At 44.7% G+C, this 15,874-nt stretch overlaps 1 protein-coding gene across 3 annotated transcripts in view; it reads right to left on the minus strand.

Annotated features, from left to right (window-relative positions):
• SCYL2 (SCY1 like pseudokinase 2) overlaps window positions 1–15,797 on the minus strand; it is a 65,818-nt gene extending 50,021 nt beyond the window's left edge. For 2 of the 3 annotated variants that reach the window (XM_019515004.1, XM_019515002.1), the window contains exons 1-2: window positions 15,697–15,797; window positions 2,921–3,118 (exon numbers count right to left, since the gene is read on the minus strand). In XM_019515004.1, coding sequence (XP_019370549.1) covers window positions 2,921–3,097 — 177 coding nt within the window. In that variant the 5' untranslated portion in view covers window positions 3,098–3,118; window positions 15,697–15,797. The remainder of the gene's footprint in view (window positions 1–2,920; window positions 3,119–15,696) is intronic. The other variant, XM_019515003.1, reaches the window with a different exon arrangement.
• Window positions 15,798–15,874: the final 77 nt, after the last annotated feature.

Raw genomic sequence — 15,874 nt, forward strand, 5'->3', positions numbered from 1 at the left:
CAGTACTCCATATGTGGCCTGACCAGCGTCGCATAGAGGGGGAGGATCACCTCCTTGGCTCTACTTGAGATGCACCTGTGGATGCATGACAACGTCCAGTTAGCCTTGCCAACCGTGACCTCGCATTGTCGGCCCACGTTCATCTTGGAGTCAATAATGGCTCCAAGATCCCTTTCTGCTTCCGTGCTCTCAAGAAGGGAGTTTCCCATTCTATAAGTGTGCTGCTGGTTTCTACTGCTCAAGTGCAGCACCCTGCACTTGTCAGTATTGAAACACATCCTGTTTATGTTAGCCCACCCCTGTAACCTATCCAGATCTTGCTGCAATCTTTCCCTCCCTATTAGCGTGCTCACCTCACCCCAAATTGAAATTGAAATTGCTGTTAGTTTGTAAGAAAAACCTTGTACAAATTATGGTCTTAGACTGAATGCTACTCTGAAGAAACAGATTTTTTCCCTGCTTCTGCCACAGAGCTCACATATTATGGCAGGCAGAATATTAAATCAGCCTTTCATAGAGGTTTGCTAATTATGTGTTCATTACCCTTTGGTAACCTGACTCAAGACTCCAAGGCTGGATTTGCAAATGTACTGGGTGCTTTCAGCTGCAGCAGAAGTCAATGTTCTCTGAAGATATAAAATGCTCACTGATCTGAAAAGAATACAAGGCCACAGATGTCTTAAAATGGGTACCCAAAATTAATGATTACTTTTGACCTTACTGTCTCAGAAACTCAGCTAACCATCTGTTAATGCAGAGAATCACACCCCTTCATCATCCAGGGATGTTGTGAAAATAGTTCATTACAGTCTGTCAAGTGATCAAATACTATTGTGATAAGCTTCACCAAAGACTCCATGAGGAAATTAATCGTTCCATCTTAGGAGGTTTTGAATATCATGCAATAAACAAGGCCTAGAACTATAAATTTAACAATAAGAAAACAAATGATCAAATAGCTTCTTATTAACAGAACCAACCATTTTGCAGAAAAATAGTATGTAATCATGTCACATATCTGTATTGTTATGCATACTCCCAGGAGAATCAAATTAAGACTGCAGGGACAGCTTTAATGCTGGCACTTCCTAACCTGAGTGCCTGACTCTGTAATCCTAAGGTTCTTTTAATGCAGAGGTTTTCTTTGTGTAATAGATAGAGTTTATCAAGCTATTCTATCCAATAATTCAGGAGTGGGCAAAATAAGTCACCAAGGGATTTTCTCCAGCCTACAGTGGGCCCCTTGGTCCTACCTGGCCCAGGCATGAGGGCAGGCCAGGCCATGGCATGTTCAGCTGCTCCCACCACCCCTGGGCACACAGCAAGGCTGTGGCAGCATGGTGGTTAGACTCGCTTCCCAGCAGCAGTGGCTCTTTCTGGCTGCAACTGCTACTGGACCGAGCCCTGCTCCCCAGTAACCTGGGTCCATCTGCCCCACACCCAGCACCAGGGGTGGGACCCAGGCAGGCAGGGCACACAGCCAGGTGGATGGGATGGGGCTCTGGGCAAGTAAGGAGCAGTGTTCAGGAACAGGACAGGTGAGCAGGATCATGGGGCACTGACTGCACAGGGCCTAGGGCAGAGCTGTGATCTGCTCCTCACAGGACCCTGCAACAGGTACAGTTACTGTGGGCAGGGGTATGCAGTGGATCACAGCTTTGCCCCAGGCCCAGCCCCACACCTCTGCCCCAAGATATCAGACTAGGACCCAACCCCCCACATCTGCAACCCTATCCTATTCCCCCAGCCGTGAGCCCCACCTGCTTGGGTCCAGGTCTGTCTCCATGGAGACCCCAGGGTCACTGGGCAGTGACAGCACAGGGCCAGGGCCAGAGGAAGATTTGTGATCCGCTCCGTACACATCCCTGCCCACAGAGCTAGCGCCCATCACAGGGGCACGCAGGCAGCAGATCATGGCTCAGCCCTGGCCCAGTACTGTTACTGCCCCATGACCCCAGCCCCACCCATCTGGCTCGCCCTGGGCCACATAGGGAGTTTTGGTAAGCTGTTAGGCAGGGTTCGGGAGACAGGGTGCTAACCTGCCCCACGACAGGTCACCAAAGCTCCCTATGTGGCCCTCGGGCCCAAATATTTGCCACCCCTGCAATAACTGAATACAGGCATAGCATATATGATACTTTACTGAAATTTTTCTGGAACACGAAGTAGAACATTCTCTTCCATTAAAACAATAGTTAGCATTCCAAAACTAATCTGTTCTTTTTCCAGAAGAAACTTTACTTCTATTCTTTCAAAAAGTTACTAAGCCTCTTTGTCCTACTTTCCTTCTGGGTTATTTTAGTCGTAACCTCATTAAGTTTTTATTATTTTGAAATCTTTCTTCATAGCTTGAATAATAGAAGGTACAAACTCTAACAAGGCTGTGAGAAAGTGTTTCAGAATAAAAAATGACTAGTTTATTATTTGAAGAGCTTCTAGTTCAGTAACATCCGAAGACAGGACTGTTCTGCCATAGATGATCATCTCCTTAAAAATTCTGCTAACCTTTCTACTGATGGAGATTTGGTAAGAAAATACTTTCAGGAGCCACATCCCCATCTGTTTCTTCTCTACTACAGTCTGTGAAAAAGTATGCTTTTTAAGGCCAAAATAAAATTTATATAATGTTCAAGTCAATAAAAGGAAAAAATGGTTACAGAAAATATCGGGAGATCATGAATATGCTAAATACATATAAAGACTCTTAATACACAAGTGCAAATATATGCACACATATACAGATGCAGGTGCAAACATATGCACACATATACAACAACTACAGCAGTATTTTCCATGTATCAATAGTATTAAAACCAGTGTTCAGAACAGTAAATTCTTTTAAAATCCTTCTACGTACAGAATGGAATTAACATTAGAGATTAACATTAACATTTTAATCACAGGTCTTCAGTTATCCCACCTGTTTTGTTGACTTTTTAGTTCCATCAAAGATCTTCCAAGCAAGCCCATTCCCTCCACTGGCAATATGTCGGCCAACATCAAATTCCCTGGTAACAGGATTTCCCATAACTGCACTGGTGACATCAGCTGTTACCTTTGTAACAGTACTCTTCAATTTATTAAGCATGGACTCCATGTTTCCAACTTTACACTTTGCCTAAAAACAGAAGAGAAAAACTTTACAGAAAACTGAGAGAACTGTTAACCTAAAAAAGTACTAAAATTTGAAAATTTTTTTTAATGCAGATTATTAAAATCCAGAACATACCAGTTATGAGTAGAGGTGCATGGATATCTTGGTGCTATATCAGATCAGCACCAATTAAGGGAAAATTAACATTATTTGCTATCAGCTTTTTTTGGATTGAGTAGCCGATAACATACCAATAAATATGCCTTCTGCCCAGGGCCCCTAGACGCCGCATACATGCGCACAGCCACAGCATGTATGTGGCCAGGAGCACAGTCATGCAGTGTGGAAAGCAGCACCCTGCAGGTAAGTCTGTAGAGGGGAAGGGCATGGGGGGAGGGGGACAAATTGAGGCCCCCATGGTGAGGGAGGGAGCGAGGCAGGGGCTGGGGGCACTGCCCAGCCAAGGCAGTGAATGGGACCCTGGGACCAGGGCAGGGAGCAGGACAGGTGAGACATGGGAAGGCATATGCCCCCCCTCCCCCTGATTTCTGTGCAGGGAGAATGCGGGCTGCCTACTGTGGGCTTGGGGCTCTCTGCCCTGATGCCTTTTTTCCCCCCCAAAAGCCCTGCACCAGCTGCATAGCCACTTTCTGCCCAATGGCGGTGGGGACAGCAAGTTGTGCCTCCCACCACCAGACTGGCAGGGGAAGAGGCACAGCCAGTACACAGCTCCCAGGACAAAGGTAGCAGGGCAGAAAGCCCGCATCTGCCCTCACCCCATTTGGCTCTGCTCCTAAAAGCATTCCTCTACTTAAAAATGGTGGCAGCAGTGCTTCAACTAAAGCTCATTGAACAAGCTTTAGTTCAAGGACCTCCCCTGCCATTTTGAAGACCTGGGACACTGATTCCCCTGGATGAACCACCCGCAGGCCTCTCCTGCTCCTTGCCCCAGCCCCAGGGTCCCATTTACCACCCTAGCTGGACAGCGCCCCCAGCTCCAGTCCCTGCCCCTCTCCCTTGCTCACCATGGGGGCCTCGATCTGCCCTCCCCATGCCCCTGCCCCTCCACAGACTTACTGGCAGGGTGCTGCTCTCCAGGCTGCCCAGCTGTGCTCCTGTAAATTGGTTATCAGGTTGGTAACAGCCGATATGCCTGGTGAATAATTGGCTATCGGTATCAGACAAGAAAATCTCTACTGGTGCACCCCTCATTATGAGACATGTATTTAGGTAACTTTATATAATATAGACCATAAATCTGGAAGAGAAAACCTACTTAAGAATGCCTAATCGCTAACAGAACAAATTTCTACTTATACCGACAATGGTTTTAAAACTAGTTTTTCCTTCATAGCACCTGCCAAGACCCAAATTCAGTAGTCAGCCTCTCCCTGCAAGAACTGTTGGTGTTACTAACACTCTTTGTTCTGATATAAGTGCTAACAAATCCATCCGTTGCCACAGGGGATGTGAAAGAGGGACTTTTTTTTTATATGACTAAAGGGGTATCAACATATGGGGAATTCTTCTACATAGCCAGAACAGAAGATTTTGATCTAGAATTCAGTCCATTTTTAGCTGTACAATAATTTCATTAGGTGCCTTTTTTTTTTTTTTTTAATTACAAATAACTAGGGACATAACAAATTTGCAGCAGAAGTGGGGTGTGCAGTGGCTCCTTGCCAGTTCCCTTGCCACTTATTGGTAGAGAGGCCCTGCTGCTCACCATTTCCCACTTGCTCCTGATCGGCAAGGAGGTGAAAAACCACAGTTTTAAATGTGGTGCCATTTTTGCCTCCCTTCCACTGACTGGCCAAGGGGCCCCAGCAGCCCCGCTGCTTGCTGCTGACAGGTATGGAGACAAAAACAGTGCCAGATATAAACCACAGTTTTTGCTTCCTTGCTGATCAGGAGCAAGCAGGGAGTGGTGGGGCCAATCAGTGGTGGAGGCAGCATGCAGGGGAACCTGCAAGATTAAAGGAGCTGCCACACACCCCACTTCTGTTGCAAATTAAGTAGGTCCCTACAAATAGCTGTTACTGTTGCCCTGTGGGGCCAGGCCAACCCTCAGGATCTCAATATTGTGCTGTTAGACAGGAGGGCATGATGTACAGTTGCACATGCACACACTCAAAAATCAACTAGATGCATACACACATACTACCAACTCAGGTACATACACATCCAAACTAGCCTAGGCACATGCATACCTATCACCAAGTCAAGCACATATACTATACACCCCAAAAGTTAGACAAAAATCAGTTGTCCATACCCGCACACTCAGTACACATACACAGATCACTAATTCATATATCATACACACAACGACGTTATATATACACACACACACACACACATATACACACTCACCAGTTCACCCACATACAACCCACCTACACATAGGTAAGTTCCTAACTTGGATGGCACGGTATATATGTGTGTGCTTGGGGTACTTGGGATACTTGGGGGAAGGTTAACGTGAGAGAGAGAGAGTTAAAGTATAGGGAGTGAAAGTTGCCAGAACAGAGATTAGAACCGGTGGACTAGAGAGAAGCTGGCTGAGGAACTGAGGCTTGGTGTTACTTGAAGTAGATTGGGGCTGGAAACTGAAGCAGACAGCTGAGAGATGGGGGGGAGGGAGGGCAGATAAGTGGTGGCAAGGAGGAGACAACCAGGACAGAGAGAGAGGGGCAGAAACCTGGTGGTTGGGGCTGGAAACAGGCTGACAGCTTAGAGAGGGGGGCAGATAAGTCGTGGCATGGAGGAAACAGTCAGGAAACAGAAAAACCCAACTCGGGGTTTCAAAATAACAGGTTTAATAAACAAACACCACACTACACAGCCCCATGAAGTTATTGGTTCCCACACACACAAGCACTCACAATAGCAGCAGGAAAAAGACTCGGTGGAAGTGTTAGAGTCCAGGTAGGGAAGAGAAGCAGAGTCCAAGTCCTTGGCTGAAGACGGGGTAGGGAGTGACAGCTGGCTATCCAGGCCAGAAAGGGGTCCTTGTCCACTAGGTGTTGTCCAGAGGGGGGTTGCCGGCAGGGCCTCTGGGTGGATATGTGGTGTGGCATGGTGCTGGTCCAGATGGAGAGGGTGTCCCAAAGAGTCGGTCTTCACTACCCCTTTTATGGGTCAGACTACCCATGATCACCTACGGGGAGGGCCTGTGTCCAGGCAATGTCAGTCGTGTCCCAGAGGGCTCCAGGTGTTCTTCCTGAGCATGTGCAGCCTTGGCACAATGGTGGGTTGCCTCATCTTTTGTTTCTTGAATGCTGACGGTGGTTCCAATGGCTGGGTCATTGGTCCAGGTATTGGTGTTGATGGTTTGGTCATTCAGAGGGAGCTATTTTTAGACCTACTGCCATTCTCTCTCAAGCACCCTCATTCATCCCCATTCATTCAGTAATGAAGTTATATAGGAGGTGTAGGTGTGAGTCATGGGTTACACAACCGTGCCTGGGGACAGGAAGAGGCTTGACAAACAAAATGGAAACTTGACATGACTTATGCTAACTTACATATATGGGCCTAAATCATATAGTACCAGTAAAACAGTAATATAGAACAGTAAAAAAAATCAATATAAACATAATAATTTACGATATAAAGAAGGAGAAAAAACAAAACAAATACAACTTGCTACCAAAATAAAATGCTGAAGCTTATCCTATGTCTTAGCTCACTTATACTTATCTATAGGGAATAAAGAGGGAGAGAAAGTCAGAAATGGTTGGGGAAGGGGAGGGAATGCATTTTAAAATAAATTGAAAAAAACAAGGGCTTTTGCTACATTACCAGTGACACCAAGGAAGCACCACATAGCAGAAACCATTAGTTTAATAAATACTAATACTAGAGTTACAGACATAATCTTCCTTGTCCATGTTAATTAACAAGGTGGAGATGAAACAAGAGGAGGGATGATTTGTTTCTAAAAACAGTTAGTATACATGGCACATCCAAGACTCACTCTCTTTCGCGTGGTATCTGATACTAATTTCCAAATCTATAAACCACTGTCTGGTATTATTGCTCAAGTGTGGATTCTATCTACCCCACCTGCACATTTATAGAGACTGCACCTTTTAATTAGTGTTGTGCTGTTTGTTGGACACCTCGTACACGCAGGGGGGCTGTCCAAGATGCTCATCTTGTGAAGTGCTGTTTTGAAGTGGCCATATCCAGATCTCAGTCTGGTCAGCTTAACCCATACTTTTCTGTCAAGGTCATGCCTAATGGGACTCTCCTTTGAGGTTGGTATAAAACAATGTAGGAATAGGTCTGACTTTTCCCAGCGGTAGGCCCACTCCATTGCTGTCCAAAGGTTTCGTTCAGCATCCCTAATCTCTTCAAGGAGCTTGTGGGCTTCATATACAAACAGTTTACAACTTATAAGCCGCTTATGTCTCCATCTGTTCGGGTCTTCAGTTAACAGTTGATGAAGCAGGTGATTTTTGTTGTCTCTTGCCTCTACTGCCAGTAATAAGGTTAGGGTCTCTATTTTCTTATATCACTAGGTCTAAAGCGCAAGAGTATAGCGAGTACATGTGTGTGTAAAGAGTACAGCCTGTTGAGTCTCAGTGCACTATTAAGTACAGGGTCAAGCTTTTTAGTGTGACAACTTCTGGACCAAACAGAACAGTCATTTCCTTTGTATTGTGAGGTGATTCTGAGCACTTCAAAGTTGGCAACTCATGTCACGCTGCCCTAACATTTTAAGGCAGCTACCTGTGCAGAGACTTTACTGCTGACTTTCTGAATGTGATGTTTATAAGGTGAGCGACTGGTCTAATGCAACTCCTAGGTACATTAGGGTATGCTCATGGGGATGGATGTGGTTGCCAACTCTGATATTCAGTGTGCTCTTGGCCTGACAACTGTCAAGGTGAAAGAATGATGATACTAGATTTACTGATGCTCATCTTTTAAGCACCACTTGTGGAAATAGTCAGCGATGAGTTCCATGTCAGCACTCAGTGTCTTTTCCAGTTCTGTTATATCTATTCCTCATGCTACTATGGCGACATCATCAGCATGCATGCATTGCTTAAGTGTTGTAGGCAGGAAGTCTGAGGTACACACATTGAAAAGTACCAGAGTGCAATTTGTACTTGAGCCCTGTGTGTCATACAGTGCCGTAAGCAATAGGCCTGTGTGAAGCAGCAAGCATTCGCTTTGGATTCGGCCAATTCAGAGGAACAGTGATTCAGTTCAGTGATTTGAATCACTGTCCTTATTCAATTTGGCCAATTTGGATTTGGAGATTTGGCCATAGACTATAATGGGCAATCACTAAAATACCTATAATTTTGTCCTTTTTTTGCAGATTTGGATTAAAAAAAGCAGGGATGGTAGCACCTAAGGGCATGAAGCTTGCCAAGTTTTAAAGAGATAGGTGCAGGGGTTTCTGTGAAAGTGCACCTCACTGTTGAAAGCAAAACTCGTATTACTTGCATGTTTGGGGAAAGATCACAGTCACTGACCAGCTACAGATGTCAATATCAGAGCAGTCTTTCCCCTCTTCTCAGCCTCTTCCATATATGGAAGATCACGCCATCCCCCTCCCTCTTCTCAGTTTCTGTTTCCTGCAAGCCTTCCAAATATTTCTGAATCGATTTGGAGGCTTCCGATTCGATTCAGACCTTTTAATGGGTCTCCCGATTCAATTCGGATTCAGAGATTTGGCTGCTGAATTGGGCCAAATCTTCTCCAGATTGAATCAGCTACTGAAGCTTCACACAGCCCCAATAAGCAGCTGTAGAGTCAATAAAGACCATGCCTGTTTTCTGTCTCATTTCAAATCCGTTTTCTACATCAGATGTAAGTCATGTAACTTGGTCAGCAGTACACTGCTATTTCCAAAAGCCAGCTTGTTCTTCCCGAAGAGAACATCATTGATTCCCATCTATTCTACTTAGGATTATGCACTCCATGCATTTGTATGCAATGCAGAGCAGTGAGATAGGTTGGTAGCTCTTTGAATCCTTTGGTGGTTTATTCAGTTTCAGAATAGAAGTGATATCAGCTTTTCTCCAGATTTTTGGAAGTCTGTTACTTTCTAGACATTTATATATGAATTTCTGAAGCTATCTTTTCATTCTGGTTCCAAGCTTGGTAACAAAATTCTGGGAATATTTTATCTGGTCCAGCAGCTTTGCCAGTCTCGATCACTTTAATAGCTGTGTCAAACTCTCTGTCAGAGATGGAGGTGATTAAATTAAGTTTGGCATAGGGTGATTTAAGTTGTTCACAAGTCAGGTGTCTAATCATATCTGTGTGTTCCTTGCTTGGGTTACTGTACTTGCTGTTGTTGTATAATGTTTTTACAACAGACTTTGCTGACGCAGGCCAATATTGTGTTTTGGTGCCTTTGCCTATAAGGCAGTCAACGGCGCACCACCTTTGTCTGCTCAAGTGGGTCATATCTAATCCTTCAATGGTAGTAAGCCACATCTTTTTTATGTTGTTCAGTATGATAGCCAGCTTTTCTGTAGTACTTTTTATGGTTGCAGGGTCCCTGAATTGCACTATGATGTTAAAGAGTTGTCTAAACAGGTTGTCCCAGCCTGGTACACAATGGCTCTAAAACCCCAGACTGACCCCTAAAAAAAAAATAAAAAGCTGGGCGGCGTGGGGGAGGATGACAACCTTACCTACAACTTTATTTGAAGCAAAGGATGGAAGAATATTAATCTCTTCAGACTATACTGAACTAAACTTTACAACATATTTCAGTGACTATTATCCTATAGCAATACTGTTTCAGTGCTCTTATCCTCTGTTTACCCAGTTTACCATTAACTGCTGCATACAACAAACACCTCATTACCTCCTAGACAAGTTGCTAAAGTCTGTGTAATACAACTCACTGTTTTCTCTGAAGTTTTAGAGATAGGTACTAGGTCTGAATAAATTATTTCACCCACTTCACTTAAGCAAACCAGAGTATAAAGAATATGAAAATTTTCCATATGGAAGAGTAGGGAATTTGGGGATAAATAAGCAAAACTAATTAAAAATTATAAAACAAGCAACAGAAGCAGCAGCAGAGACCATCTAAAAATGATGCTTCTAGAATTAAATTGGAAATATGTAGTTGTTTTCTGTAAAAGGGAATAAAATGCATGGAATTCGTTACCTGTACATTTTCAGAGAGTGGGACCAGTGAGTACTGTAAAAAACAGCTCAGTACATGCATGACAATACTGCATTATTTTATACCCAGCTATGTTTGTTGGTCTTTTCAGTTCTTCAATTTTTGCCAAATGCAACAACGTAGGTTTCACCTCACTTGACCTCTTAAGATACAATGTGCTGCAGGAAAGGAAGGAAAACAGCTGAACCCTTCGAACATTTTTTAATTAAGGAGTAGTGCTGAGTATGTCTATATGATCCAAGACAGTCCCAGGCAGAGATACACTGCACTGGCTCCAAAGCTAGAAGTACAGTTGCATAAGTATCACACTGTGCAGGCTAATCAGCTTTGCTTCATAGTGTAGCATTGCATCGCACAACTATACCACTTCCAGTTCTGGAGTTAGCATGGAATAGTTCTGTAAAGCACTGCCTTGCATCACAAATGCATCCTATGGCTGGGTTGGCTAAACTGTAGCCTGTAAAACCATAGGCAATTTAAAAGCAGTTTCTGAAAAAGACAGAAGTAGTTACAAATAAAACACTTTTTCCTCTGCGTTCATTATCTGGTCTTGATTTTGTTCAGTTCTTTATTTATTCTAAAAGTTTCATACGGTCTACAAAAGTTTCATATTGTCTGAACAACAGGTAACTACTTAAGATAAGGCACACTACACAGGTAGTTTTTGATATTTACATGTGGCAGAGTCAACTATTTCTTCTGGCTCTCAGTCACGTCAAGATTTTGGTTCGCAGCAAAAATGATTATAAAGTTCAGCCATTCCTACCTTATGGCTTCAATAAGACTACTCCTATAGGTAAAGATCAGCATGTGTCCGTTCATTTGCAGAAAGGGTTCTCCTTTGGCTTATCTGCTTATCTCAGGCCGCAGTTGGAATGCTGCGTCCAGTTCTGGGCACCACACTTCAGGAGGGATGTGGACAACATTGAGAGGGTCCAGAGGAGGGCGACTCACATGATCAGGGGGCAGCAGGGCAAACCTTATGAGGAGAGGCTATGAGACCTGAACCTGTTCAGCCTCCCACAAGAGGCTGAGAGGGGAACTGGTGGCCATCTATAAACTGGCCAAGGGAGACCAGCAGGCAACGGGAGAGTCCCTGTTCCCCCGAGCACTACTGGGAGTAACAAGGAATAATGGCCATAAGTTGACAGAGAGTAGATTCAGGCTAGATATCAGGAGGTACTACTTCACAGTCAGGGCAGCTAGGAGGATCTGGAACCAACTTCTAAGGGAAGTGGTGCTCGCTCCTACCCTGGGGGGGTCTTTAAAAGGAGGTTAGACAGACACCTTGCTGGGGTCATTTGACCCCAGCATTCTGTCCTGCCCATGGCAGGGGGTCAGACTTGATGATCTGCTCAGGTCCCTTCCGACCCTATCAACTATGAAACTATGAATTGCTTAGGTCTAAAGAGCCAAATCTTGCTTTGAACTGGTACCACCTCAACAGAGAAATACTTTATTGACAGGTTTTAAACACAAAGTGCATATGCACATAGATGATTTTTTGTCCAACTGCTTAACAAACTGGAAGGGAGAGATCAAGCTATAAGGCACAAAATTACTTCATAGTAATTAGGTATTTAACTGTTGAATGTTAAATGCTTCACCAGAAGCTTTTATGAAAATGAATTACAGAAAATTACTTTTTATTATATTTTGTTAAAACTTTTAGTATGGCATTTATTATTATAATATTGTATAGCCTAATTAATTGTGTTTAAAATTGTGTTTACTTTCTGTACTGCATTATGGTAAAATATGAACAATTTGTAGTTGCATTAACCCATATCAAACACAGACTAGCTTATAACTAAGCTCCCTAAATGAATGAAAGGAAGCGAATAAGCCAGTGATTCTCAACCAGGGAACTGGGCACCCTGGAGTGCCATCAGACCATCTGAAGGTTGCACAAGGTGTGAGGAGATAAGCAGATAAGCCAAATGCCGGTTTGTTTCTACTTGAAGGATACCCCACTCCTAGTGCCTACCCCCATGTGGAGAGGTAAACATTGTAATACATAATTTTTTTTTTTTTTTAATTACTTGCCATTCAATTCATAAAAATAGAGAGTGATGCCTTGAGTCCAAAAAGGCTGAAAACCACAGGACTACCAACCTAATAAGCTGGGATAACTAAGCCTCTCTGGAAACTCTCCAAAAAAAAGGTGCAGGTATCTAAAGTCCTCAAAGCAATGGTTTTCAGCAGGGGTGCCTGGAGACCCCCTCAGAAGTGTTGTGTGGGTATTACCACTATGGTGGTGACAAGGTAAAAACATCCGGTGCACTAGGTAGGGCTGCAACATGTGCATGGCTCTCCTGCCTCACTTGAGATCTCTGCAATCCCTAAAGCAGGCAAAAGCCTGCACTTATGCTATGGTCCTTCTTGGTGTCCTCATCTCCAATACTCCTCTCCAAAATGGAGATGTACTAGATCAGGGGTGGCCAACCTGTGGCTCCGGAGCCACATGCCGCTCTTCAGAAGTTAATATGTGTCTTCTTTAATCTTTGCACAAGCACAAGGTGACGAGCTTCCAAACAGTCAGGCATCTTCCAAGTGGAAGCTGGTCACCGTGTACTTGTGCAAAGATTCAAGTAGACGCATATTAGCTTCTGAAGAACCACATGCGGTTCCAGAGCCGCAGGTTGGCCACGACTGTACTAGATAGTTCCACCTGCCCCACGTGCCTCTTTCCAGGAGATGCTGTGTAGGATCAGACTGTGGAGGGCTGCAGCACAAATCAGCTCTCCTGAATGCTTTAGGGTTTACAGAAAATCCTATTAAGGCAGGAGATTGCATATGTGCCACAGTCCTTCTGGGAGTGCAGCAGTTGAGTAGGGCAGTTTTATCTCACTGTGGAGGCAGCACCTGTTAAAAACCACTGAGGCAAGTTAAGGCAGCACCAGCAGTGGTTCTTAGCCAAGGATGCTGTCAAATTCAAAAGAGTTGGGGAAGGGTGGCCTGATTCTGAAAAGATTGAGAACCACTGCTTCAAAGACTTCATTCTCAAGAAGCTGTCTTTTAATGGGAACTTCACATGTTTAAAGGACTATAAAAATCAGGCAACCAGATGCATGTACATATCTGATTTCTTAATATTCACATTTCTTTACTGAAAGATTTAAATTAAAGTAGCCAGATACAATACTGCATCTTAATTCCTCCTTCCATTTCTGAAATGCCTTCTCAGTAAATGTGGGTCTGCCTAGCACCTTTCCTCCACACTGGCATAAAAGGTTGACAGGTGCTGTACCTCACAGTACCATATATTTTTGTTAGCAGAGTCATAAATGCTATGTTTGGTAACTTTTTCACTGCATCTTGTTAAATTCTGATGAGGTGTTACTTTCTTGTCACTGTGGAGGAAGATGAAAAGACAGCATTTACAATTATCCGATTTATTGGTCTTGGTTCAGAAAAGGAAAAAAAGCAATATCACTGAAGAAGGCATAACATGGAATTTCAAGGTTCAGAATAAGCACCACTGGCAAAAAACTAAAGCAAAACAAGTCTGCCACACTAGGATTAAATAATTTTAAAACCAAATCCCTCATGTGCCTTACCTCAAGCTTATTAAAGCTAAAAATCATTATTAATCCATTTCCCCTTTACACTGTATGTACGATTCATACCTACATTTCATGCAGTTTAAACAGAGGTAATCAGTTCATCAGAAGTCAGGCAGCAGTTAGGGTGGGGTGGCATGCCTTAGGGACTAAAGTAAGCACCTTAAACTAAGATCATCCAGAGAGACTCTGTGATGCAACCATGCTCTTCCTTCTGTCATTCAGTTCAGAAAATTACTTAGAATGAAGTGTTCTTTTTGGTATTAAAGTACTAAAAAAAAGTTGCATTTGAATTCATGCTGGAGGCATGCTTACAAACTTGATTTCACATGAAGCACAATGTAAACTTCCCATTTAGTGTCCGTCACACAATCAAAATTCCCTTGCATAAGTTTGTGAATTCAGTTACTGACAACTGGAAAAAATGAACTGATGCAGCTTCCAATGATTAGAAATCTTCTCCCCTGGAGATGACAGTCACATGTGGTAGGCATGTTGACAAGCCTGGAAAGGGAAGCAGGGGATCCTGCTAGCAAAAATTCAGTGCTGGATTTACAAGCAGGCCTGCTACGCATAGGTCCAACCTGTTCTGTCACCACTTGAGACCGCACAAACCACCAATTAATTCATCTGATGAAAGGCAGAATGAGTCATTTCTATCCCTCAGTGTGCATCTTATTTTGAAGGTAAACAGCTGTAAACACTGACCATATCTCTATTTTTTAATACAGTCTTATTTCAATAAGATGACAGCAACCCAACAACAATGGCTTTTTTATAACCAGCTTGAATGATATCTCCCAAGACATCAGCTCTTATAACAAAGCTAAAAAAACCCCCCAACATTAAGCAAATTCTGTAAAAGAACATAACTTGGCATAACTATGACAACACGAATGACTGTCAAAACAGAACTTGTTTGTTGAAACTGTGCTCTTTGAGCAGTCACAGGAATGTTAGTTTGTTCGGCTGAAATTTCAATTCTTTAAAACTGAGCTAGCATGTGTCAATATGAGGTGATCACGAGACCATTTGGTCAATGGTTCTGAACCTTTTTTGTACCAGGACCCATTTGTAAACATTGATGGCCAGCCCCAACCCAGTAAGTAGTTTAAGTAGAAAACTGGCCCTCACTTGTGACCAGCTGCTCCACCCCCCGGTGTGTGGGGCAGGGAGCCCCCAAACAGTCTGCTGCAGGCTGGAGCTCTGCCTGCCTGCAAGGGAAAACCCAGAGTTTTCCATGTTTTTGTCCTTTAAAGGAGAATCCATTTTTTAAGTTTACCCACAACCCTTCCACATTCTTGTGACCCATGGGTTGACAAATGCTATATTAGGCGTTTTCAGACTAGGACAACAAAGACTGCTCCACGGTTCAAGTCTATAATGGGGCAAGATCTCAACGACATATAGCTAAGGCAAGCCACGAGAGCCTTTGCTTTCTCCCATCCGCCAGGAGCGGTAGCACTACCGGAAAAACACACCAAGGCGGGCAAACGGCCGGGTGGGACAGACCCTCGCGCTCCCGCTTCCTTGCAGGGGGCAGGGGCCTATTCTCACTCGCCCCGTGAAGACCTCAAGTGGGGGCGGGGAGGCGGTCCCCTCCCCGGGCAGGTGCGTCAGGCCCGCTCCGTGCGGGCGGCATCGGAAACACGGAAGAGGAAGATGAAGGCCAAACAACTCCACCCGCCCCAACCAAGATTGCTACAACGGAGGGCCGGGCAAGCCGCGCTGCGAGTGGGCTCCGGCCGGGGCACACGCGGCAAACCCGCCAGCAGGGGGGCGGAGGCAGCCTCCCACCCCCGCCCTGCACGAGCGCCCACGGAGCGGGACGCCTCCGCGGTGTCACTAAGCCGGAGGCAGCCGCCGCCGCCTACCTGCGCCGCAGGGGAAGCCGCGGGCGAGGCCTCCCCACTTCGCAGCCGCTGCTGCCACCGCCACTCAGCTCCGCTCCGACTACTCCATAGCGACAGCCCGAGCGCCGCCCGCCGCGCCTCACTTCCGCCACCGGGGGCGGGGCCGGAAGCAGCAGGGGCGACCCCTCACCCCCCTCAG

This window comes from Gavialis gangeticus, unplaced genomic scaffold (genome assembly GCF_001723915.1).
Source record: "Gavialis gangeticus isolate Ggan-Ray unplaced genomic scaffold, GavGan_comp1, whole genome shotgun sequence".
Lineage (NCBI taxonomy): Eukaryota > Metazoa > Chordata > Crocodylia > Gavialidae > Gavialis > Gavialis gangeticus.